The sequence below is a fragment of the Ochotona princeps genome, chromosome 17 (genome assembly GCF_030435755.1).
Source record: "Ochotona princeps isolate mOchPri1 chromosome 17, mOchPri1.hap1, whole genome shotgun sequence".
Classification (NCBI taxonomy): domain Eukaryota; kingdom Metazoa; phylum Chordata; class Mammalia; order Lagomorpha; family Ochotonidae; genus Ochotona; species Ochotona princeps.
This window is the reverse complement of record NC_080848.1, coordinates 51,471,420-51,497,046: the sequence shown is the minus strand read 5'-3', so window position 1 is coordinate 51,497,046 and position 25,627 is coordinate 51,471,420. Positions and strand designations below refer to the sequence as shown.

Genomic DNA, 25,627 nt, shown 5'->3' with positions numbered 1-25,627 from the left:
GCCACCAGCAAGGGTCTGGCAGGGGCTGTGCGTCTGAGAGGTGCTGTTAGCCTGCTTTCAACCCAGGTACATCATTTTGCTAATTTATATCTATGCTTCTTTGTCTGGAATCTGCAAAATGCGATCAGGAGCCTCAGGAAGAGAGCTAATAGTTCTATCCTTAGGGCTCGGTACCAGTCTTAAGACAGTTCTGCATCCTGCTGTGGATAAATGGACCAATCAATAGACAATAAGGCATTGTATCTAGTCATTTCTGCCAAGGTAGGAGGCATTTAAGCATTGCACTTGAGACAGAACAAACAGAAGGACCAGCCCTTTGAGAAGAGTAGTTTCACATCTACCCTCAGGCCAGTGGGACAGTGTGAATCCAATTTACCTGTGAACATCACTCTCCTGTGTCTAATTTAAATGATCCTCCCTTGCTTCCATCTAAACCAAGATACTCTTGCTTTCTATTCAGAAGGAAGTTACTATTTACTTTTCCCTGATGCTGTCCAGGAAGGCCATATTTTTGGCTGTGTTTCTCCACTGTAGCCAATTTAAAAACTCAATCCTCTAGGAAAACTTCATTGAGTGAACTGGATTGCTGCCATGTCTACTTTTTTTTTGTACCAAACTCACACTTACTCTTTTGTGCATATTGTATTTGAATAATCTGCTTTGAGATTCATATTTTACAGATACTATTCATCATTTCATATGGCTTGTTAAATAATTTTAGAAGAGATCATAAAGTCTCGGAGCATAGGCCAGTAGCTTACTAACATTATAGAACAATATATAAAATAATATTCTCTGTATCTGCAGACTTGACAATCACTTTGTGGCTTTCATAGGGGGAAAGGTCATATCTCACATAAGCCCATTACCCAGGGAACACAGTGTATTGGTATTGGTGATGAAAATCTTTGTAATTTAGATTATCTGGCTAATTTGAATTAGTTGGCATTTGATCCTTGATAACAATTATTCAGCAAGGAGAATTAATGATATATTTCTATCTTAATCCCCTACATAAAACAATATATTTTATAACCACCCATTACATAGTCCTGGAAAACTAGTTTCCTATTAGGAGAAGCAAGAGCTTTCTAGGATTTTGCTGTTCTTATTCTGAGATATCAGGAAACGTTAGAAATTAAAACAATGTCCAGATTTCTGTTTATCAGAACAGGCTACTTTGATACGTGACACACTGTTAATCAGAGTATTACTATGGGCCTAAAACAAAGGTGGACAAATACATATTTCCTAGTGTCCAGTTGAACGTTAGCTTCATTTCAGGAGAGAGAAAGGCAAGATCAGTCAAAGGATATTGTTTGCAAAGCACCCTACGCTCTTTTATTTCCTTTGCAATAGGGCAGAACAGACAGTAATTACAAAGGGAAATGACCAAAGATTTCACATTATGTGCCTCTCTTTAGACATCCCACAGCCTCAGGTCTTGATCACTCTTCGCTGATGACTTTGGTGTGAACTTCCCGGCTTTTGACCCGCAGTTTGTTGACCTGGGACTCGGCAATGTCAGCCCTCTCCTCGGCCTCCTCCAGCTCGTGCTGGAGCTTGCGGAATTTGGAGAGATTTGTGTTGGATTGTTCCTCCTGAAAATAGAAACAGAATTGTCTAGGTTCTGTAGACCTAAGAGAAGAAAGAACTGGGCATTTAAGGAGAAGCAGAATCTTGTCAGCTCCTAGGTTGTGCTTATCACTGAAATTAATTTCATGACTTTGGAGGGGCTTGGTACCTTACAAATAATAACAATCCTGTTTTTGCAACAAAATGTAGTAGAGAGAGTTAGAGTAAGAGAAAAAACAAGATTGGAAGAAGATAGCAGGAATGTTAAAAAGTCAGAGTTATTAAAGCTTTTTCTACAATAATAATTGTTCCCTTGGGTTAGATTTTTTTATCATATTAAGGATGGATTTTTTTAAACTGAAACAAATGTTTGAATTTTTTTAAACTGAAACAAATGTTTGAATTTTTTTTCTGTCACTTTGGATGTAATGATTCTGTTGACAGATTTCCTGATGCTAGGTATCCCTTGCATTGTAGAATTAAGTCTATGTAATCACTGATAGACAATTCCATTAATAAAGTACAGGTTTTACTACTTAGTAGTTTATTGTTGGCTGTAGCAATGGATATGGGAAAAACAGCCTTCGGTTTCTTTCTCCTGTTGCCCCTTGGAGAGATTTTGGTATGAAGGTTATGTGAGCTTCTGAACATGATTTGGGAAGCTTTCCATCCTTTCTCATGCTCTTCAACAGCCTACATACCTCGGGGATTATCTGTTCCTTGAATTATTGAAAGCTGTATTGGGACCTGGTTCCATTTTCAGAAGTAAGTCTGAAGTGACTAAGTCAACTTCTTAATTCATATTCTCCCAGAAAACCCAACTGGTTTATTCAGGATTTCACTTTGTGATACTATTTATATTTAACATCTTTAAAAAAAAATAACCCTCTGTGTGGGTGGGTTGCCCTTCCTAATGATGAGCGTTTATATTTGTTCTCCTTTTTCTTTCTTTAAGCTAGTTACAGTTGCATTTATTAATTACCCAGAAATTATTAAATATTGCTGAAATACTCAAATTAGAAAGTAGAACATTCAAATCCACCCATTTCTGCAACATTTTAGCAGTACTTTCTTTTTGTTACTTTATTATTATTATTTACAATTTCTTGAGTGTACTGTCAGTTTATTCAATCTTAAATGTTTTAATCATAATAAAAACACTTAAAAGAGTGAATTGGCAAAAAGAAAAAAAAGAATGAATTAGCCTCTGAGCACAGCTTTAACTATATTCTGTGGATTTGTAAATGTACTGTCTTTTTGTAATCTTATTATTAATAAATGATGCAGTAATTATGTGTTTTACTTCTAATGTTCCCCAGAAGTATTTAAGGATGTTCATTTTGTTTAGATTTTAAAATGTGGGTGAATGTATTTGGTTTTTGCTCATTGTTTCACAATTTTATTACACAGTTGTCAGAAAATATGCCCTGTGACATTTCTGTTCCTACATTTTCTTTTTTAGCTTTTCTTTATGAACTCAAAGTTTACTTTTAAAATCAAGTGGTTGACATTATAAGTGATAGGCAGTAAGTACAAAAATGTACAAAAGTTATTTAAAAACACAATCATCTGTAAAGCAAGCAATTTGGTTACCACAATGGGTAATGAATATAATGATATATTAGCTTTTCTTAACATAGCGTAAGGATACTTACAGCTTCCTCAGCTTGTCTCTTATAAGACTTCACTTTCGCCTGCAGTTTATCTACCAAATCCTGAAGCCTGAGAATGTTTTTCCGGTCTTCTTCCGTCTGAAAGATTTTAAAAAGCATAAATAAGGTCTCACTTATAAAATATATGACTATGGATTACATTATCACATGTAAATATTTCACATGTAGATGAAAGAGTGATTAGCAGATAGAAACGTCTGTCCTACCTGGTAGGTGAGTTCCTTCACTCTCCTCTCATGTTTACGAAGGCCTTTGACTGCCTCTACATTACGTTTCTGTTCACTCTCAACCTCTCCTTCCAGCTCACGCACCTGTGGATAAAAGGACTCTTAAATGGTTGATCCAGTAAGGCATTGGCAGCAGGTGGAAATAGGTAGATATTGGGAGACCCACCCTGGCCTCCAGCTTCTGGATCTGCTTCTTGCCGCCCTTGAGCGCCAGCTGCTCGGCCTCGTCCAGGCGGAGCTGCAGGTCCTTCACCGTCTGCTCCATGTTCTTCTTCATGCGCTCCAGGTGGGCGCTGGTGTCCTGTTCCTTCTTCAGCTCCTCCGCCATCATGGCAGCCTTATTAGCAAATACATTAAGAAAGTCACAAAAGTCATAGATGTTAGAGAATCTCACTGCCAGATCAATGGAGAAATGCACCTGCAACTCACATCAGTGATGGCCTTCTTGGCCTTCTCCTCCGCGTTGCGGGCTTCCTGGACGATGTCCTCCATCTCTCCCTGGATCTGGGAAATGTCGGTCTCTAGCTTCTTCTTGGTGTTGATCAGGCTGGTGTTCTGATTAAAAATAAGTTACATATTTTTTAGCATATTGGCCAAGTAGATACTATGGCAACCATTTCTTGAAAAAAAAAAAAAACTAAAGAATTGTCAAGTACAAACAATACCCTTTAACATTAAAAAATGTGTTGTGTTATACAAGTAAATAAAACAGATGCGTTAAGGAAGAATCAGCAGATTTCACTGCATAGCTTATCAATAGACATAATAGCTCTATAATTTTTATACCCGCCATTTACCAATGTGACCATTCATACAGCCAAAGTAATAACAGATGATCATAGTATTCCCTTTCTCCAAAAGCAAAATACCTCCGTTGATCAGGAGAATCAATAGATACAATAATTCAACAGAATATAGGTAAATCTTAAACCACTGGAGAAAGGAATCAGTAACAAATTTTCCCAACAAAATAGTGAAAGAGTTCTTAATAATGTAGTGAAGGTTTAGTAGAAATGGAAACCATGAATGTCACTTAAAAATTTTAGGCTTGTATATTCTGGAACACACAAACAATGACTTCAGGAAGATTCTACCTGAGTGTGCAGGAGCTGCACGCGTTCACTGGCATCCAGGAGCTCTTGTTCTGCGATTTTTCTGCTCCTCTCCGTCTGCTCCAGTGTGGCCCGCAACTCCTCGATCTCAGCCTGTAGCAGGTTGGCTCTGCGCTCCACCATGGCCAGCTGCTCCTTCAGGTCCTCCTGGCCACGCAGAGCATCATCCAGGTGCAGCTGGGTGTCCTGTGGAGTGAACCATCTGTGAGCCATCCCCTTCTCAGGGCTACCATCATCCCTTCCTCCTGAGAGCACCTCCCGGACCCATTACCTTAAGGATGCCCTGGGTGTTCCTGTAGTTCCTCAGGGCCTCGGCAGCCATGCGGTTGGCGTGGTTCAGCTGGATCTCCATCTCATTGAGGTCTCCCTCCATCTTCTTCTTGAGCCGGATGGCGTCGTTCCTGCTCCTGATCTCTGCGTCCAGCGTGCTCTGCATGGACTCCACCACTCGAATGTGGTTTCTCTTCAGCTGGTCGATCTCCTCATCCTTTTCAGCAATTTTCCTGTCGATCTCAGACTTGACTTGGTTCAGCTCAAGCTGGATGCGCAGGATCTTTCCCTCTTCATGTTCAAGAGATGCCTTCATGACAGTGAAAGTGAAATTAATAAGGCAATAGCAGCATGTTACAGTCTTTCTGTTCACCAATAATTTGGGGCTGTGTATCTTTTTATTTGACCTATGTGGATGGACTTAACTTCTTTCTACATTTATTGGTTTATCATGCAAAATTTCACCAGTACCTCTGCTTCTTCTAAGGCAGCTTGAAGTTCAGTCTTTTCTTGTTCCACCTGTTTCTTTATCTTCTCAAGTTCATGGATACGTTTTCCTCCCTCTGCTATCTGTTCCGTGAGGTCAGAAATCTCCTCTGTTGTTGAGAAAGACAGGTTGGAATTTGATCAAACAGCTGAGGCACAAGAAAAATCATGCACAGTGTTGAAAATGAAAGAAACTCACGCTGCAAGTTTTTGTTCTCCCGCTTCAAGGTTTCCAACTGATCCAAGGATTCTTCATAAGCATTCTTCATCTTGAACAGCTCGGTGCCGAGGGAGCGGGACTCCTTCTGGGAGGCCTCGAGTTCAGCATGAGTTTCTTCATACTTCTGCTTCCATTCTGCCAGGATCTGAAACATCAAGACTGGTTACCTTCAGTGAAGGACAGAGGAACAGAGTGAGGGGCAGAGGATGCTACAGGAAATACCTTATCGAAGTTCCTTTGTTTTTTGTCCAGGGCAGCGCAGGCAGCATTTGTCCTCTCCACATCTAGCATGAGGTCCTCCACCTCATTCTGCAGCCTCTGCTTCGTCTTCTCAAGGGAGGCACATTTGGCATTCACGGCTTCCACATGTTCCTCAGCAGCCTGAAGCCGCTGGGCCAGCTTCTTCCTAGGTCACAGATGGTTTTATAGAATGATGATCCATACCAAGCGTTAGGAACTGTTATTATACTGCATAGCATTGGAAACTTCCTTTTAAAATATCCATCCATTGAACCATCCACTTCATCCATCTATCCATCAATTTGCTCAACAGGTGTTGATGATCTCTTTTCATGATACTGGGTATAAAGCTATTACTGAGAAAAATAAGGCCCCACCTCATGATGCTTATTTAAAATTAAGGGAAAAATAACCAGTTTAGGAAATGTGTAGTCTTGCAGATACGTAATTGTAATGAAGAAAAGTAAAATAAAGTGATGAGCAGCTACTCTAGGTATTCAGTGAAGCAATTCCAGAAGAGCTAACATTTTACTAAAGATCTGAAAGAAGTCAGAAAGAAAAGTGGAAGGAGATCCTGAGGAGACGGTATTTCAGAAATGTGAATAGCAGGTGCAAGCCAGGGGAGGAGTGATGAGCTTGGCAGGCTTCACAAACAGCAAGAAGTCCTCTAATTTCTGTGTAAATCATTTTACTAGTCTTCATTTCCTTATATTTTAGGCTAGAAGGGCAAAGGATGGCATTGGCTGCATTTGCATCTTAATTTCAGAGCCTGATAGTGACTAGAAAATAGAAGCTAACCAATGAATATTTGTGGAATAATTTTCTGACTGATAGTAGCTTTCTGATCAAGCTTTCTCACATCTGTGGACATACTTGGCTTCCTCCAGCTCCTCCGTGCGCTGGATGGCGTCCGTCTCGTATTTGGTCCTCCACTGGGCAACCTCGCTGTTGGCCTTGGACATCGCCCTCTGCAGCTCAGCCTTGGATTCCTGCTCCTCCTCATACTGCTCCCGCAGCAGGTCACAGTCATGGCGGGAGGACTGCAGGGCGTGGGCCAGGGCGTTCTTGGCCTGTGGAGGTATTTAATGCCTTAATTTTGCTGGATATTTAAATATGTAATCCTTAAAACTTAAAACTGTTTCAATGTTCATTTAATGGATTGATGAGAAAAAAAATCCATCTTCGAATAATATATGTCTTTACCTTTATCTCTTCTTCAAGTTGCCTCTTCAGTTCCTCAATCTGTTGAGTAAATGCTTGCTTGCCTCTTGATAACTGAGACACCAAAGCTTCTTTTTCATCAAGCTGGCGTGAAAATTCACCTGGTAGATGAGAGACATGCCACCATGTTTGAAAATGAAGGAAAAACTTTGCAAGGCTATGGTAGAAATCCACTTTAACTTTCATCCTCTCAGCTTGAGTGCTCAGATGATTGACTTCTCCATTTCTGGATTTCTATGGGAAAACTTACATGTGAACCTAATGAATGGTCCCAGCTTATATTCTTATTATTTTTCTCATAACTGGTTCTTTCAGTTTTATGACATTAAGAAAAATCCAGTGAGAACTTTTCCAAGGAACTGAATGATCTAATTCTACGTAATCCCAGTTCTTTCTGCCTTTGGAGAGATGGGGCTGTCTACTACCCCAAATAGGAATTTAATTCATGCTGACATAAATAAAAAGAAACTCAGTCTGTAGCAGAAGCCTGAGGCCTGTGTTGGAGGACCCCAAATGCCAGCATCCCCTCTGTGGGCAACTCCTCAAGAACTCTCTGGGACCAAGCATGGTCCATCTTCATCTCCAGCATTGTCCTCAAATGGCCTTGCACACAGAATGAGAGTCTGAGCCATTCAGGGAATCACACTTGTTCCCAGCTGCTTTTATTAGGTTCTCACATCACCCAATCATTTGTTCCTCACCACAGCATCCCCACTGAGAGTGCAGAGGAGAGCAGGATTACCAGACTCGGTCTGCAGGCGGCCCCTCTGGGTCGTCAGGTCGTTGATCAGCCGCTGCTGCTCCTCCTCCTTGGATTTCAGCTCACTCACTTGGTCCTCTAGGGTGCGGCACATCTTCTCCAGGTTTCCCTGGTGGAGAAAATGGCAATGAAGTCAAGGAAGGCATTCTAAGCTAATAATCTTCACAGTAGCTCTACTTGCTCCAAAAGTGGAAGATAAAATATTAATTCTCCTGCATCAAATAAATTAGATTTTCCTGTTTAGTGTGGTATATAAGAAACTGTTTCTACTTTATGAAAACTATTCATGAAACTTTAGTATTGACAGAAAAACTTAGAAATAAGGTTCAAATTGTGAGATCTGCTGAGAATAGCAGGGTTGATTTATAGAACAATATATTCAGAAATACTTCATTGTTTTTATATGCAATGAAACATTGCCTATTGGATAATTGCAAATATTAAAGAGTTGTGTTCTTCGCTTGGGGACTGGGAGAATACAGATCATCCACTTTAAAGATGGTGTGATGGGAACAATGTGCTATGTGGATCTTTGTATTTATGCTCATCCACTTATATAAAGGAAATCATGAAAACGCTAATATTATTTCTGCTTATGTCTCTAGATTATCATGAATAACAACTTAATGAGTATGAACTGCTGTGTGCCAATGGATGTGTTTATAGTGGATTATTGTTAGGAAAAATACTTTTTCAGAACCTGTAGTACCTTGGCTTTAGACACGGCCTCTACATTACTAGCAAGGTCATCAATCTCCATCTTCATCTCGCTCTTCTCCTTCTCCAGCTTCTGCTTGACCCGCTGCAGGTTGTCGATCTGCTCCCCGAGCTCAGCCACACTGTCCGCGTGCTTCTTCCTCAGGGTGGCCGCCGTGGCTTCGTGCTGCAGGGTGGCCTCCTCCAGGTCCCTGCGCATTTTCTGGAACTCAGCCTCCCGCTTCTTGTTCATCTCGATCTGGGCAGAAGTGGCCCCGCCAGCTTCCTCCAGCCGCTCGCTGATCTCCTCCAGTTCCCGGGAGAGGTCAGAGCGCTGCTTCTCTGCCTTGGCCCTGGAGGCCCTCTCAGCCTCGATCTCCTCCTCCAGCTCCTCGATGCGGGCCTGGAAACCGGGAAAAACACTAACTCAGCTTCTTTATGTCACACCTGTGCTTCTTTGAACCAGACTGATGAAAATCATGTACTTACTTGCAATTCTTTGATCTTCTTCTGCAACTGAATACCAACTGCCTGTTCATCTTCAATCTTGCTTTGCAGATTGCTCATTTCAAACTCTTTCCTTTTTAGAGAGCAGCAAAGAATAATGATTTAGCCTATGTCCCGCCCTAGAAAAAAATCTATAAAAGCACAGCTCTCATGCTTACTTTTTGAGCTTTTCATCAAGTTGCTGTTTCTCATTTTCAATGTCCATTATGGACTCCTGAGCCAACTTCAAGTCACCCTCAAGTTTCCTCTTAGCCCTTTCCAGGTCCATGCGAAGTTTCTTTTCTTGCTCCAAGGATCCTTCAAGCTGAAAGTAAAGAATGTTAAACCGGCAGAGTGCTTAGCTTCAGTTAAAAGAAAATAATTTCCTGGTAACGCTAGACTTACATCATCCACTTGCTGCTCCAGCTTGATTTTAGCTTTGGTCAGGGTGTTGACTTTGTCCTCCTCTGCCTGCAGGTCATCCAGGGTCTGCTGGTGGGCCTCTTGGAGGGCCTTCTTCTCCTTGGTCAGCTTGGCAATGTTCTCATCCAGGCCTGCCATCTCCTCTGTGAGGTTTTTCACCTTGGGAAGTAATGAGACTTAGGACTAAGTACTACATTTTGGCAGATTCGGTTCTGTGTTTTACTTTATGACAAAAAATCACAACCTTTCTACGTGTGTGTTTTCTACCTTATTCTCTGTGGCATGCTTCTCCTTTTCAACCTTGGCCAGGGTCAGCTCAAGGTCATCGATGTCCTTCTTGAGCTCTGAGCACTCATCCTCCAGCTTCCTCTTCTTGGCCGTCAGCTCAGCATTGATCTCTTCCTCGTCCTCAGCTCTCTCAGTCACCTCCTTGATCTTGGCCTCCAGTTGGATTTTGGTTTTGATCAACTGGTCACACCTTTCCTCTGCATCAGCCAAGCCTTCAGCTTCCTTGATTTGGAAACAAAATCAAAATTCAGAAGATAGAATGAAGTACTACTTTACAGTGATAACAGAGTAAGTTTCGACAGCAGGTTGTATGGATTGTTTTATTGTTTTATTCTATTATTATTTTTATTGTTTTATTATTTTCCGTGGTACAGTTGTGTGGGTATACAGATTCTTCCCTCTCCTTACCCCTTCTCCCTCCCATTTACTATGTCTGCACAAACATTTGTTTCATGGATCACCTACATTATACAATATGTTTTCCAAATTGGAGAAGCAAAAATGGACTGGTGGTTGTCCTGTTGCTTTATAGGAGTATATTTCATAGTAGATTAGAAAGGTAATCTTCCCAAGATGCCTCAATATAGAATACAATTGAATACCTAAGCAATCACAGAAGATGGAGCAGCAATGGTTTCATGAAAAACGCAATCGTTGTCCCTTGAAAAATGAGGAGGCTTTATAATTCTAAAATCAAATTATCAGGAAAAGGAGAAAGAGTAATATGGGGGAGAATTCTAGTGGGACAAAATCATGATGGAGAGATTAAAGAAATATTTTTCTTCGTTGCACTGGAAGATGATTCTGCTCATGGTCCTGTAAATTCATGTTGAGGTACAAAGTAATCAAGAAACTCATTGCAACCTGCTCTTTCCAAATAAGCGGATCAGGGCAGGCAGGAGAGGAGGAAGACATTGAACACATATTTTCAGCGATCCTCCATAGCAGCATTTTAATGATTTCAAGAATCAAATGTGAAATGTAGAATCAAAGAGTGAATACAGCGGCATTAGAAAGATTCTTAGTAAGTTTCTGGGGACAGCAAAAGAGAATTCAGGCTGTATTTGAAAGGACTAGCAGAAGGGGGAAAAAAGACTGTCCTTCCTTCTGCAATTTAGAAGAATTATTACACTGTCCCAAGTTGACAGTAGAGCTCAATCTTAAAAGAAAAAAGATATGACTTTATGATGAGTAAATTATGCAGACCAATTCAATTTGACCCAAATGAAAGAGTCTTAAAATTGCATTTCCAAGCTGATGGAGGCAGTTCAAAAATCAGTGGTCCAGAAGTGAGCAATGAGCAGGTGAATGGCAGAAAAGTGAGTTGGAGGTGGGCAGAACGACAGAGATGCTGATGCAGAAATCTGGGTGTGACATGATGGGCACTGACTGTGAAGATGAACTGGAAAGACAGCAGCTGAGTTTTTGAGATCAATAACCAGCAATAACTCAATATGTTTTGATGTGGAATAGTGCTATTAGTCAGCTGTCCCTGTAGTGATTTAAAACCTGTGGACATCTAAGATAAATTCAAGAAAGTTTCAGGGAAAATAAATCCATTCACTGTATGCTGTTAGTTCTGCAATATATTATTAAATAAGGTTTCATATTAAAAGCATTTTAAAGGATATTTACAACGAGAAAATAAGTCATATCCTATACTTTTATAAAGTTGTTCAGAATGGTTTTATAAAGTTGTTCAGAATGGTTTTATAAAGTTGTTCCATCAGGCAGTTTTGTCTCATTTTCTTGGTGTTGGTTGGGAGAAAGCGATTTTTGGACAGTGAAGAAATGTATGGGCCTTGAGGAATGTATGGGAGTGTTTTAATCTTCTCTAATAGGTGTCTAATAGCTGATGACCTACTCACTGCCCATGATAGACAGCTTTCTATCACTTGAGTCTTGATTACCGATGCCCATGGTGATCCCCCAACTCACAGCCTGAACTTGCAGTTGCAAGTCATTTTTTTCTTTCAGCAGTGACACCATCTTTTCCTCCAGTTCCTTCCTCTTTGCCTCTGACTTGGCGAGCTCATCTTTGGTTTTCTGGAACTCCTCCTTCATGTTGGCCATCTCCTTCTCGGTCTCTGCACTTTTCAGGAGGGGCTTGATCTTGAAGAACAGTTTCATCCACGGCCAGTGCTTGACGTTCATGAAGGCACGGACATTGTACTGGATGCAGAAGATGGACTCTCTGTGATACAGAAAGAGATGTCAGATTAGAGCAGGAAGCAGGATGACAAGGCTGATGATGTTGAGTAACTTTTCTTCATGAATACCTTCTCTCCACCATCTTCTGGTACTCCACTCTTGCCAGGAACCCTCTGCACATGGCCTGGGTTCTGGTGATCAGCTGGGCCAGCTTGTCATCTCGCATCTCCTCTAGGAGCCCCAGGAGACCAGCTTTGAAAAAGACCTGTGCCCAGACAGTTGTGATTCAGAAACTTTATGTGAAGAACAAAGGGACAGAAACAGACACAGATAGGACAGAGATGGGTTGCGTAGGACAGAGATGGGCTGTATCCCATCAGCGGAGATATAGAGAACAAGATACCTTGGTGTGACCAAATTTGTACTGGGTGTGGTCAATGTCGATGGACCCAAGGAGCTTCTCAGAAGCCTTCTTGCTGTCGATGAATTGTCCTTCAGGGATAGCACTTGCATTTAGCACCTTGTATCTGTTAATGTAGATAGCTTTGTAAAACTTGATTTAGTGATGACACAAATAATAGCTAAACATTAAATGATCCATGTTTTAAAATCAGAGGCTTCATATGACTAATAATTCTGTGTTCACAGTGAAGATGTTGTTTGCATTGATGCTCATAGTATTAGCTATCAATTTTTATTCTACTTTGCATTTACTTTGCATCCTTGTTGCAATTTTCTTTTCCACCTAATGAGAACCCATTCTCAGGACAAGATTTATCATCTTGTTGACATTAAAATGTTAAAATGTGTTTTAGTCTTGCTACATCCATCTTCTTTTTAAGACACTGAGTCCAAGGAAGTTACTTGTTACTGAGAGACCTGGGGCCAGGTAGATATCAGGCATGGGGAACCGTCCTCATCACCTAGAGTCAGAACAAGGGATGCCTTATGTCTCAAGCATTGTCATGTCCACCAGACCTAGACCTCCTAATGCTGTCCCCTCTGCACCTTCTGTGATTGCCAAGATTATCTAGGGAGGAGAAAAAGGATCAGAGGAACTGTGATGGTGACATGTCCTCTCTTTCTGGGAAAATAATGTGTGAGAAAAATAGGTGGCATTGAAGGAAATACCAGAAAATGACTGATTTGTCCCTATGCATGTGTAAGAATTCCTAACTCAACCTCTTATTCATTGTGTGATGTTGGACAAATGGCTGTTTCTCTCAAACTCAGCTTATTGTTCTACAAAATTGGGTCTTACCAGTGTTGGATTTTTCTGAGGAATTATGAGATAATCCAAATATGTTAAGCACAAAAAATGGATTCTCACAGTTATTAAAGTTACAGAATTAGTGAGTACATCAGTGAGCTAGGCCGAGCTTGGCAAAGCCATTAAAAATTATTCACAGTACTCAAAATGTCACTTAAGAATGTTTTGAGACCTGAAATTTTTTTTTCTTACTTTGTGACAAATTAAAAATAACAAATAGGGGCATGCTTCTCATAACTTCATCAAATCTGTTCATACTAAACTAAAACATGTGTCATAATTAGGAGAATCTGACCTCTGCTTGAAGTCAGCATAGAGGATTCTGCTTGGGAATCCTTTCCTGCAGATGCGGATGCCCTCCAGCACACCGTTGCACCTCAGCTGGTGCAGGACCAGCTCATGCTCCATGGCACCTGAGAGAAAGCACACACAAGCCATAGGTCATGGAAGCCAGCAAACACATAGGGGCTTGTGTGGGTATCAGAAGTATCTTACCAGGAGTCTTGGTTTCATTGGGGATGATGCACCGTACGAAGTGGGGATGAGTGCTCCTCAGGTTGGTCATCAGCTTGTTAAGATTCTCCTGTGCATGCAAGAAAAATTCCGTTAACTCTGATTGCCAACATGGTTAAGAGTCACTGGTCATGTCTGTGTCATCAGTGCTTGTAGCAGAGATGCATAAGCAGTATGGGCTGCTTCCATTGGAAGTAGCACCTCGAACGCACCTCCTGAGAGGCAGTGTCTGCCTTGGCGCATGTCCCCATGCTTTGCTTAGCAAGAGTTATGCATCCCAAGCGGCCTGACATGTGTTTCTATTCAGTTTACACCAGTAATGCCTTTTTTCCTACTCTGCTCCATTGCCACTCACATCCACGGACAAGACTAGATGCTCACTCTTTCCTCTACTAAATGCCATGGTTCTCCAGTAGGAAAAGGAGAGCTTGATCCATACTTCTCATAAGCATATTCCTGTTTCCAACTCTATGCATTTTTAGCGCATATTCATAAGAGAATACATCTACCAGTTTCATTTAAAATCTGAATTAAGAGCAAGGATACCATCTTAGGTTCGTTGTGGGCTAGATGCAGCAGCCTGAACGCCTTTATGCAGTTTCTCTGAATATATATCACTGTTCCTTTTTTATGACTTAACTTGATTATGAATGGCGCAGTACAGTGTTAAAAGTTATAAAATGTCCTATGCAGTATTCTTCATGGTTTGTTTTAACATAGCAGATGAGCTTATCATTCTGAAGTAATTAACCTCCCTCTTTTCAAAGTTATGTCAACAAAAGTTGTCACTTTCAGTCCTTTCCTAAACAACTCATGGGAGGCAAATATTGTGCTTTTAAAAGTAAATTTTCCAAGGAGTAAATGCATGTCAAAAATAATATCTTCCTTACTCTGAAAAGGGCAGACACAGTCTGGAAAGAAGAACCCTTCTTTTTGCCACCTTTCTTGGCACCTCCACTGGCCTCTGGGGGGAAAAAGAAGAAAAGATGTTATTCAAACACAATTCTGAATGAATAGAGTTACAGCTTTCCTGTTTCCTGCTTTCTGTGCCCAGAAAATATGACATGTTTCCCACTCAATTGACCCCTGTGTTCGAGTGTTCTTTTTTCACTACATTTGCATCAATTTTTGCGTAATCCATTCCCCTCTGGGAACTGAAGTAAAAGGCATTTATTTTAGCATCTGAAGAGAGACTGCCCACTACTAGGACATGTGTAGACTTCAAAATCTGTTGTCACTCTGTCGCCTGAAATAATTCCCTCCCTTGATACTCAGTATCCAGAAGATCTGAAGGAAGAATCAGAAATCATAGATGCTAAAGGGATTTTTGTGGTTCAGAAACTGGAGTTTCCTCTCTGACTCTTTTAGGGTTCCTGTCAGAAGTGGGTGAACTGCAAATTCTTAATCATAATGCCACCTCCCTATTCAGTCCATGGAAGAATAGGTGATTAGGCCTGCAACTCTCCCCTGGCCATGATCAGATCACCAAGCTCAATTCAGTATCGCATGTCATACCTGCACTTGGGAGCATTACCTGCTTCAGCAGTTTGAGCTCCAGAGAAGAGGAAAGCAAGAGTTTTCAGTGAAGACTTCTGGTAGAGCCCCACCACGGTCTCATTCAGGGGGTCCTTGTTCTTGTCCAGCCAGCCAGTGATGTTGTAGTCCACAGTGCCCGCGTAGTGGATCAGGGAGAAGTGGGCCTCGGCCTTGCCTTTGACCACCTTAGGCTTCTGGAAGTTGGCAGACTTGCCCAGGTGCTGTTCATACAGCTTGTTCTTGAAGGAGGTGTCTGTGGCCTTGGGGAACATGCACTCCTCTTCCAGGATGGAGAAGATGCCCATGGGCTTGGAGGGAGGCAATGCAGAATGCATGTGGGTAAATCTAAATAGTACTAATGAACATCAGAGAGTGTTAAGAGTGGGTGGAATAAGATACCTTCTCAATGAGCTCAATGCAGGCAGCCAGGTCCATGCCAAAGTCAATGAACTCCCACTCGATGCCTTCCTTCTTGTACTCCTCCTGCTCCAGCACGAACATGTGGTGGTTGAAAAACTGCTGCAGTTTCTCGTTGGTGAAGTTGATGCACAGCTGTTCCAGGCTGTTGAACTGAGGGTTTCAAACAGCAGAGTGTGAGTTTGGAAAACCCATTGGTTATTTGGCAAAACAGAACTAATTAGGAGAATTCTGTCTTGTCTTCTCTCTCTCTCTCTTTCTCTCTCTTGGTTATTTACCCAAACTACTCACATCAAAGATCTCAAAGCCTGCAATGTCCAAGACCCCGATGAAGTACTGCCTGGGCTGCTTGGTGTCCAGCTGCTGGTTGATGCGGGTCACCATCCACAGGAACATCTTCTCGTAGATGGCTTTGGCCAGAGCGCCCACTGCATTGATGACCTTGAAAGACAAATTTGTGTTTCAGGAAATTATTTGAGAGTTGTGAAATGCTTTCACTCTTCTAATGAATTTGAGTTTTGCACCTACCTGCTCCACAGTCTGCCCTTTGGTGACGTACTCATTGCCGACCTTGACTCTGGGGTAGCAGAGGGCTTTGAGCAGGTCAGCAGAGTTCAGACCCTGAAGATAGGCTGCCTTGTCAGCAACTGAATGAAAAAAAATAAAGGATGGAATGAACAGTGCTATTGCCCAAGGAAATCCACTTCCTTAAGGCCTGTTTTAAGCTGCATACATTCTGTGGATGCACAAATACATAATATATATTTTCAAATGTTCTTGCCCGCGTTCCCAATACATCCAAGATTTTAATTATGAGTAGCTTTCTACAATGAACTCCAGAAAGTATAATTGTAGGAAACATACATCTAATATCCATGCTTCATGTGTCATATTATTTAGGTGTGCTTTTAAACCAGACTCTTAAAATGAATTTATCTTCCAAGGGAAACATTTTGAATAACAAGTATGTGATTTTCAGACAAACACAAAAGCAGGTGGATGAGTCAGTTGGTACCTTCTGTGCCATCTGGCTCAGCTTGCTCTTCACGTTGCTTCTGCTTGAATTTCATGTTCCCATAATGCATCACAGCCCCCGTGAGTTTGTAAATGGAGACCTTCTCTTCATTAGTAAAGCCCAGAATATCAATAGCACTCTGTCAATATAGCCAACAAGATAGCTGTTAGATTATAGGGTACATTCACTTAGTATTAATAGTTTACGTTTCCATTCCTGAATCATTGGATCAAACCACCAAGACTAATGGAGGGCAAGGGACCCATTAGACTGAGTGTAGAGAACCTTGGTAAACCAAAGGCGGTAGAATTGTTCATATTTATCTTCTTAAGATTCAAGAAGCAAACTTAGGACACAGAACAAGGACAGTGATGTAAGGAATTGGTTATCTTGAGAACTAGTGGTGTGGATGTGACACAAGGCAACTTTTTAGAGGTGTAGGAATGGTAACTATTCCTAAACCATTATGAGGAAGTAAAATGCTGTTGGGGCACATCTCAGTCTTTTTGATCAACTCCAGTAGCTACATACACATTTGTCTTCCTTGAGTCTTTATTTGCTCTTTCTTCTAGAGACTGAATATTCATCTGGACAGATCATTGCACTAACTCAACATAATAATTCTAATGTTCTTATGTTATACTTACATCTGTGGCCATCAGTTCTTCCTGATCATCAATGCTGGCCACGCTGATTTCCCCTTGACTGACAAATGGGTAATCATATGGGTTTGTAGTAATCAGGAGCATTTCTAAAAACATGAAAAAACCAGGGAGATGATTGAATAAATTTTGCTTAGCTGTGGAGCGGAATGCCATGCAACTATTACAAACAATAATGTGGAGCTTTTCTGTTTAGATAGACAGAACTATGATGTATTACTTCTCAAATCGAAAGTTAGCTACAGGAGAGTGTACAACTACAATTTAAGTTATATACATGTTATTATGTATGCCTTGTATATGTGATGATACATGTATAAAACTAAGAATGATATTCATCCAAGTTTTCATGGTGGTAATATCATAGTAGTAGAAACCAGCAGTATCATTTTTAGTTTTTCTTTTGCTTTCTAATGTGTTTGTGCAATGAGCACAAATAAAGTGTTACCAAACCTGCAAAGAATCTTCTAAAAATAAAGTAACATATGAATTTTAAAAAAATTCAGATGGATTGGACTATGCAATGAGAGATGTTGGACTGATGATTCTGCAAGGGAATCTCTTACCAATTAGTTCTGGTTTCTTGTTTGATGTGATCTGATAAAAAATATGATAGCTTCTTTCAGCCTTAAGCTGGAAAGTAACTCTAGACTTCTCTAGCAGATCTAAAGGGAAACAAACATAAAACATGTAAACATTTATACAAATGTAATTTTGGGTCAGGTTTATAGCTCAAAAGAAACAAATAATTTTCAAAGATAACTTACATGTTTCAATATCTGCAGAAGCCAGCTTTCCTGTAGTTCCAAAGTGAATTCTGATGAATTTACCCTAGAAAGGAAAACTAATATTAATACTATGGTGTTAAACCAATCTCCCATTTATTTGAGCATGTATAGAAATATGTTCTCCTATTTGTCGGTAAAAAATTTTATCTTTGATTTAGAAATTGTGAGGTGATGATACATTAATTAACTTGGTTTAATCATTTAATAATGCATACATTTATCAGAACTTCTCATTGTACCCCCTAATCATTTATTATTATTTTAATTAAAAATAGAATTTTAGCGATTCTAAATAATTGTAGATAGTGACATATAAGAGAGAACTCAGGAAACGGATCACATATCTTTTAGCACAGGCTTTGATCCACGTTATTTCATGCTCAGGGGAAAAGAGCTACAGTGTAATATGATGTGAATGCAAAAGATGCAGAGAATATGTTCATAGAATCCCATAAATTTTCACTAGTCAACAGTGTCCATCCTACTGTCCAAGAGACTTACAAAACGAGAGGAGTTGTCATTCCTCACAGTCTTGGCATTGCCGAAGGCCTCCAACAGAGGGTTGGCACTGATGATTTGATCTTCCAGAGTCCCCTGCAAAAACAAAAGCAGCTCTTCAACTGGGATCCTGAAATTTCCTTCCAGACATTTCCATGGGGCCTGTATTTCACCCATGGCAATCACACTCACCTGCATTTTGCCAGAGGTAGGTTCCTCCTTCTTCTTGTCCCCAGTGACTGCAATTGTTGCAAAGTACTGGATGACACGCTTGGTGTTCACCGTCTTCCCAGCCCCGGATTCTCCGCTATCAAAAGAAAATTAAATCAGATGGGGTTGCCAAGGTGGTCACAGTCACAGCAATGGAAAACAAATGTAAAATCTACTTACGTAATCAGGATTGACTGGTTCTCCCGGTCTACAAGAAAAATGATGGAAAAATTAACACTATTTTCTCATGTCTGAAAGAACTTCATAATGTTCTCATTGAGGTTTATGATCCTCAGGGTTTGGTGGGCTCAAGATCTATCACATTTTTTATAATCTTCCTACTTCTCACTGTTCCTTCCAGGTTTAACAAACATGTACCCACTCAAACACAACACCACCACTTTCATCTATTTTTATAATACACTCTTACAAGAACTGTTTCATTTGAGAAAAAGTTTCTAGAGTGAAAGAAATGTTTGAAAGTCATAGAGTGATGATCACATGGCTATATTTTCCCGAAGCACCATTTTTTTTCTTTTTAATATTCTGCCACTAAGTAAATAGCACAAGTAGACCTAGCTCTTCAGTTGAGTTTGGATGACAATTTAAGGTTGTATCATATTTATTTTGCATATAAAGATACTGATAAGAGGGCATCAGACATACTAATATGTGAAAAGGAGTCAGTATGGTCTTCGGTAAGCCCTCTCCCAAGTTGCCACAAGTACCTTAAATTGTTCTACATGAAATATTGTGAGAAGCAGATTTACTACATAAGTATCTTGATATTAGATAGACTTCAGGATCTTCAGCTTGTTTAGATTGGTTCTGGGCAAAGAGCCATGGCATCTTGCCATCCTTAACACAGATGTTCATTGGCCATACTTTACTTGATTGAGGATAAAAGCACAGAGGCAAATTCCTTTCATCTTCTTCCTCTTCCTCCTCCTACTCCTCTTCTAGTAATGTGCTCAGTTCATATGTATATTGTGTATGAGTGTGAGTGCATATATATACATATGGACATTTATGCTCAAATTTATTTGAGTTTCTGAATCATGCAAAAGTAAATGAGCTAACTGTGGCCAATCTCCATTGACTTTTAAAAGTTTAGAACATCGTAGAAATTGGTTGGATAATATAGATTATCTTCACTCAAGCATCTCACTTACACCTACACTAGTCTCAACTAGAAGGTGGTCATCTCAAAAAAGTTATGTACAGGTTACTTGCACTCTATTTCTATGGTTCTTCTCTAAAAAGTTACACATGTATAATCCATTCAGCTACTCACCAGTCAGCATGAACTGATAGGCGTTGTCAGAGATGGAGAAGATGTGGGGCGGGGCCTCCTGGCGCTTTTTGCCTCGGTAGGCCGTCACCACCTCAGGATTGTACACTGGCAGCCACTTGTAGGGGTTGACGGTGACACAAAAGAGTCCTGAGTAGGTCTGTGCAAAAGAAAAAAAAACTACGCAAATGTCTCCCCTGCTTTTTGGACAATTCACTTATGGATTGAATTTTAACAAAAAGGATCACTTTAAGCAAGTAGTCTGCCTTTCTCCAAAGCAGCATAGAAACCAGCTGACAGATTCAATGATGTGGTAGCAAAATCCTCAAAAGAAGGGACCACAATTCATATTTCTTATTGCTCCCCTCAGAGCTTGTAATGGTGAATTTCATATAGCAGATGCTCCAAAAGGATGTGTTTTAAAAAAAAATGTGTGCAGTGTGACCTTTTTACTGTTCAAAGAAAATAGGCAGATGTTTCTTTTGAGACATTAATATAATTTAAATTTAGGAGAATGTAAATATGAATATAAGTATCCAACAATAAATTAGGTGAATGTTAATAAATTTCGTTAATGCAGTATGATACAGACACATTAAGAAGCAACATAAAAGTTTGCAGGAACACTTGAAAAGTATTTGCAAACTATTTTTGTGTTATAAAGAGGCAGGGCAAAACTCACGTAGATACATTATAGTTACAACACAGAAATTACAGAAATCTTTGCCAGCTTCTCTAGGACAGAGACCAGGCAATTGAGACAGAAGGTGACCATAAATACCATGTGGACTGGTATAGGCAAAGCTGAATATCAGCACTGGCTAAGGGCTGCAAAAATATGAATGTAACATGAAAAGTTCAGTCCACAAATATGGACTGAATATATATTGTTCACAGCTTCTGCAAGGCAGTAGAAAACTTAAATGAAATGATGTCCTTGAGAAACCTCAAGTAGGAGACAGTCCTATGGCCAGTATTGTTGGATGGGAAAGAAATAATAGCACAGAAATCAGGCTCTGCCTGGGCAAGTTGAATGGTTTCCATCAGCAGTTTGTATTCCAGATGGAATAGATCAGAGAAGTTGAGACCCTCATGGCTATTTTTGGAGAAAGAAAGGAAGATAAGGCTTTACTCTTCCAAAATGTGGATTAAAAAAAAATAAGTGTTAAACATATATTAATGTCTTCCCTCTGGATGATTCTGCAGTTGGACAAAAAAGGCAAAGGTGTAGGCACACAGTTGAGATAAGAGTCATGGCCACTCAAATGTGTCTTCAAGAGAATCATAGCAAACCCAGTCTCAATGAACAACAGTGGCCTAGCTTTCCCATCTTTAATGGGAAGACAAGGACGTAGTGTTGACTGGTGGCTGTGCCTTGCAAGAGCAATTATGAGTCGTTTCACTAGTGACATGACTAGTTTCTCAAGTCATGGCTCAGTTATGTTACCGAGGAAGCAGTGGGCTGGTGGGGCATATGGTGATGATGATGAAGAATACTGGGGGGGCACTCACGTAGATCATCCAGGCTGCATAACGCTCTTTGAGGTTGTACAGCACAGCGGGCTCGTGCAGGTGGGTCATCATGGCCATGTCCTCGATCTTGTCATATTTGGGAGGGTTCATGGGGTAAATCTGATCCTCCTTGACTGTGAGAGTCTGGTAAACAGGAAACATAACCATTACACTGAGTGACACAACAACAGCAGCCCCTCAGTAGAATGGGGCAAACTCCTGGGCTGCTACTCACCGCTCCTGCCTCAGTCTTCACTGTCACTTTCCCTGCTTCTCTGCTTTGGATGGTCCCTTTGACGAAAGATTCCTTGGGCTCTGCCACAAAGACTGAGGTCTTGGCATCAAAGGGCCTGTTCTGGGCCTCAATGCGCTCCTTTTCAGACTTCCGGAGGTAAGGAGCAGCCTCCCCAAAAACAGCCATTTCTGAGTCTGCACTCATGGCTGCTGAACTCACAGGTCCTAAAGGAGATGAACAGTTTCATGCTAGAGAATCTGGACTGCCAGGTATACCAGCAAATCTTTCTGTCGATGACACTTTATGGGCCCGTTTGGAAATTCCACTAGGTCCACTATACACCCCACCATAGTCAGTGAAATGAGAATCATCACAAGAACTCTTTCCTTCTTGCATCCTATTCAGGAGACCGGGTGACAGTCTCAATACTGCTGCCTGGTTGACGGTGACCTTGGGTGAGTCTCTTGACCCTTCTGAGTCTCACTGTCCCCATCATTCACACTGCCTTTCCTCATTCACAACCCATGAGATGTGCTGTAGCTACTTTAGAAACAAGCTAAAAGCAGGACTAAGAAAGTAGTAACTTGAAATAGTATATTTACATATAAAATGTCCCTTAGTAAATGTCACCATATTCCGTGTCTTTTAGGTAACATGAGATAATTTTATTTCCTTCATACGTGCAGCCAGAGTTGCTCAGGTTCAGTGATTTGGCTTCTATTTTTTTCTGCTTAACTGGGTGCTTAGTCAGTTTCTTTACCATAATTATTTTTTGCATGTTAAATTCAATCAATTTAAGCCTGTTAAAACACTACAGCAAATCTTATCCTAATTCTTGTACCCTAAAGGCTCCCCCTTGCATTTCCAAATTTCTACCTGAAAAAAGGGAGGTTCCAGTTGTCCATTCTGTTATCTCAGGTTCCCAGTGGTATCAGTAGAATGAAAGATTTGGCAAAGAATGCCACTACAGTCATTACATGATCAAATTACTTGAAACTCACTCTAATCAGCTATAGCAGCTTCTCTCTTTAGAAATGTTATGTGTAGCAATAAGGCAGGTAATACTATTGTTGTTACTATTATTATTATGGCAAAAATTCCAGTGTTTCAATTTCATACAACATTCCTTTTACAAGTTCTTTTAAGAAGAGGCATTGTCCCAAGAACTTCCTTTATTATTTATTGGGTATTATGTTTATTAAATGAGTCCCAACAGCAAGATATTTCCATAAAAAGTTAAATTTGAGATTTTCTGCAGCAGAATCTGAGTGTAGATTTTTTCTCCTCAGAGACAAAATAGCATTATATTAAAAAGCATTCTTTTGCTGCAATGTCAGTCCACCACTGCTGGAGTCATAAATGAAGGTGGGTTCCTTGTTTTCACAGGAAATCCCTCCCTCTTTTCTCAGTCTCTCCATCCCCTTTATAGAAGTGCCTTTGTTAGAAGGTATGTCCTGAGGGAAGTTGCATCCAGGAGGCTCCCCTAGTCACCTCCAGGGGCTGGTTAGTCCAGATCTTACCTTGCTAGTTAATGAGAAGATGTAACCTGGAAGAAAGAAGGTCCTGTAATAGAAAAAGGGAAAGCAGTTAGTTAACTAAAACGAGATTTAATAATAATTTTTTTTAATTCCATGTGAAGTCTGACTTGAGTTGTAAGCGGAAGGCAACTGAATTCTTAGCTGTGAAAGGTACCAGAGCTAGCAGCTGCAGCAGACCCAGGGCGATGTGGACAGTGTCCTTCCTGAAAGACCCGTGGCGTGCTCCCACTTACCTTGGAGCTTTTTAAAGCAGGACGAGTCAGCCTCATTCCAAGGGCTCTTTTATATGGATAGTTATGGAAACAATGCAGCTGCCTCTTCTTTCTTAAGTCAAAAGGAATTGTTTGGCAAAAAACCTCTTGGCAATCTAGCCTCCCCGCATAATTCTCATTCATATTAAGAATGGTTGGATATAATTAGACATAGTTTTCTTATTGAGTATGTGGATAAATCTCCTATGGATAATTTGAGAAGATGATCTGAAAAGAAGGTTCAGGCTGGTGGATAAAGGCAGTGACAGGGCAGCCAAGATACCTGACTTCTCTCTTAACATCTTCTTGGCCTCGCTGAGCCTACCAGCCGCACTTGTATTGCACCATTTTTGCATTTTTCACATATTAAGTGACATAAATAAAAATACAAATATTTAATTTCCCGAGGGTTAATTTTCACCTGCTGATCCTTTCTTTTCAACCCTGCCAAATTAAATTATGTGTTTTCAACACTTTGAAAAGGGAGAAAGTCTTCTCTCGGTTGTTCCAATATGATGACAGTCTTGGAATTTGCATGCTGTCCTGCCTCTTCACTCCTCCCCACACTTTACACAACACACGATTCCTCAGACCCCTACTCACGCAACTTGCCTGCAGCAAGAACACGTGAAGAATGTTTAGGAGGAAAAGATGCTTCTAGGGAGTACATGCCAACACTTTTCATGTCAGAACATGCCAGGAAAAAATGACAGTATTAGTGTAATGTAATGCAGCAATTTGGAGCAGATTTGGTTAGGCTGTTTCTTTGTATGTCTTGATGATATTAATAACATCCACAGTATTAAGGGTACAACTAACTACTGAATGTGCCTAAAATGTCCAAATGAAATCAGTTTTGGCACTTATGAGGAGAATTTGTTCTGAATAGTATTTCACAAAAATTGTTTGTATCTAGCTTTATAATTTAGATGTGTCACACATTTCCTGATCAAAACTATTTAAATGATGCAGAACATATCTGTATTCTTGATAATTACCATCAGGGGGTCTTTGTGTAGGAAGGAAATAAAAACATAAAATTAGGTTTCTATACAACTGTTGAAATTCTATTTTACAGCTTCCCCTTTTCCCCTTCATTGACAAAACGTGATGCTGCATTTGCTAGGATCATGAGAATAAAATTTTAACTCATTTGTATTCTTTTTCATATAAAAAAATTCAGAGGCTGGAAAAGCTCTAATTTTTAAAAAACAAAAACAAAACAAACCAACCAAACAAACAAAAGCTACCACTTGGTAGATTGGGCACAATCAATTGCAAACACATAAAGGTGCCTGCAAAATCTAGGATTTCAAGTTCTCACTCCAAGCTAGACAAGTTTCTCAGACTTGCAGCCCCTTTGCCCTAGCTGGCTTGCTCCCTGCCAAGTGTCCTGCCACAGGCAGCCTGGAATGTTAACCCGCCTCATCACTGCAGGTGTCCCTTCACTGCAGTAGGCAGCACCAGACAGGCTGCTCAAGTCCTTGGCTCCACTCAGGACATGGCAGATGCCACCATTATCCTTGCCTCTTTGCGGCATTAGAGGGGTACCCAGCCAAACTCCATTGCCCTAGGGGAAGCCACCTTCTGCAGGAACCTCTGGGCAGCCAAGGCTCTACCCCACCACCATCCTCTGAGTCTGGTGATGCAGCCAATCTCAGACAGGATGGATCAGCATAGTTTAGCGCATCTGTAACTTTTCCAGATGCAGTACTACCTGGGTAGCTTTGTTGTGGGATGGTCTGATTTCTCCAGGATACCAACCAGTTTTAGAGCCCAAGCCAATCATTCTAATATTTTCTTACTCCATTCTAGCTGCCATGGGCATTTTTAATGCTTTATTCCACATTTATTTTTATGCTATTACTGAGATGCTCTTCGCTTCTGAGTCATCTCACAGTTATGTATTCCATCTTCTCAGTTTGTAAACTCCTTCAGTGGATGCTTCTTCTGCTGGTAGAAGCCAAATGAGGGGCCTTTGAAAAGTTCAGGGAAGATGCACATTATGGAAAAAAATATGCAGGGATTTGAACTTATTTTTCCCACCAAAATAAAATTTTAAT

The 25,627-nt window shown here is 40.5% G+C and overlaps 1 protein-coding gene across 2 annotated transcripts; it reads right to left on the bottom strand.

The window, feature by feature from the left end:
• Positions 1-1,313: 1,313 nt before the first annotated feature.
• LOC101532076 (myosin-2) lies at positions 1,314-25,402 on the bottom strand. Of its 2 annotated transcripts, XM_058676272.1 has the most exons (41): positions 25,282-25,402; positions 23,547-23,792; positions 23,296-23,338; positions 21,776-21,999; positions 21,541-21,684; positions 20,032-20,188; positions 18,918-18,945; positions 18,720-18,834; positions 18,531-18,623; positions 18,009-18,072; positions 17,808-17,906; positions 17,227-17,330; positions 16,580-16,718; positions 16,093-16,211; positions 15,856-16,005; positions 15,547-15,717; positions 15,146-15,455; positions 14,502-14,575; positions 13,594-13,681; positions 13,394-13,511; positions 12,232-12,355; positions 11,957-12,093; positions 11,616-11,871; positions 9,657-9,899; positions 9,372-9,548; positions 9,146-9,291; positions 8,970-9,060; positions 8,494-8,883; positions 7,767-7,893; positions 7,007-7,125; positions 6,677-6,873; positions 5,786-5,969; positions 5,543-5,708; positions 5,329-5,453; positions 4,859-5,167; positions 4,570-4,773; positions 3,905-4,030; positions 3,642-3,812; positions 3,455-3,559; positions 3,231-3,326; positions 1,314-1,601 (listed from the first exon to the last, which is right to left on the bottom strand). In XM_058676272.1, exons 4-41 carry the CDS (start codon positions 21,977-21,979, stop codon positions 1,449-1,451), a joined length of 5,823 nt encoding a protein of 1,940 aa, XP_058532255.1. In that variant the 5' UTR covers positions 21,980-21,999; positions 23,296-23,338; positions 23,547-23,792; positions 25,282-25,402; the 3' UTR covers positions 1,314-1,448. The 2 variants fall into 2 exon arrangements, with proteins under 2 accessions (XP_058532255.1, XP_058532256.1); XM_058676273.1 differs by lacking the exon at positions 23,547-23,792.
• Positions 25,403-25,627: the final 225 nt, after the last annotated feature.

Excerpts from the sequence above, each read along its gene's own strand:
- LOC101532076 (XM_058676272.1), bottom strand. The coding sequence starts at position 21,979 with ATGAGTGCAGACTCAGAAATGGCTGTTTTTGGGGAGGCTGCTCCTTAC. Across the intron at positions 15,456-15,546 it reads GCATTGAGCTCATTGAGAAG|CCCATGGGCATCTTCTCCAT; the intron begins GTATCTTATTCC and ends CCTCCCTCCAAG. Across the intron at positions 9,900-11,615 it reads TGCAACTGCAAGTTCAGGCT|GAAGCTGAAGGCTTGGCTGA; the intron begins GTGAGTTGGGGG and ends TTCCAAATCAAG.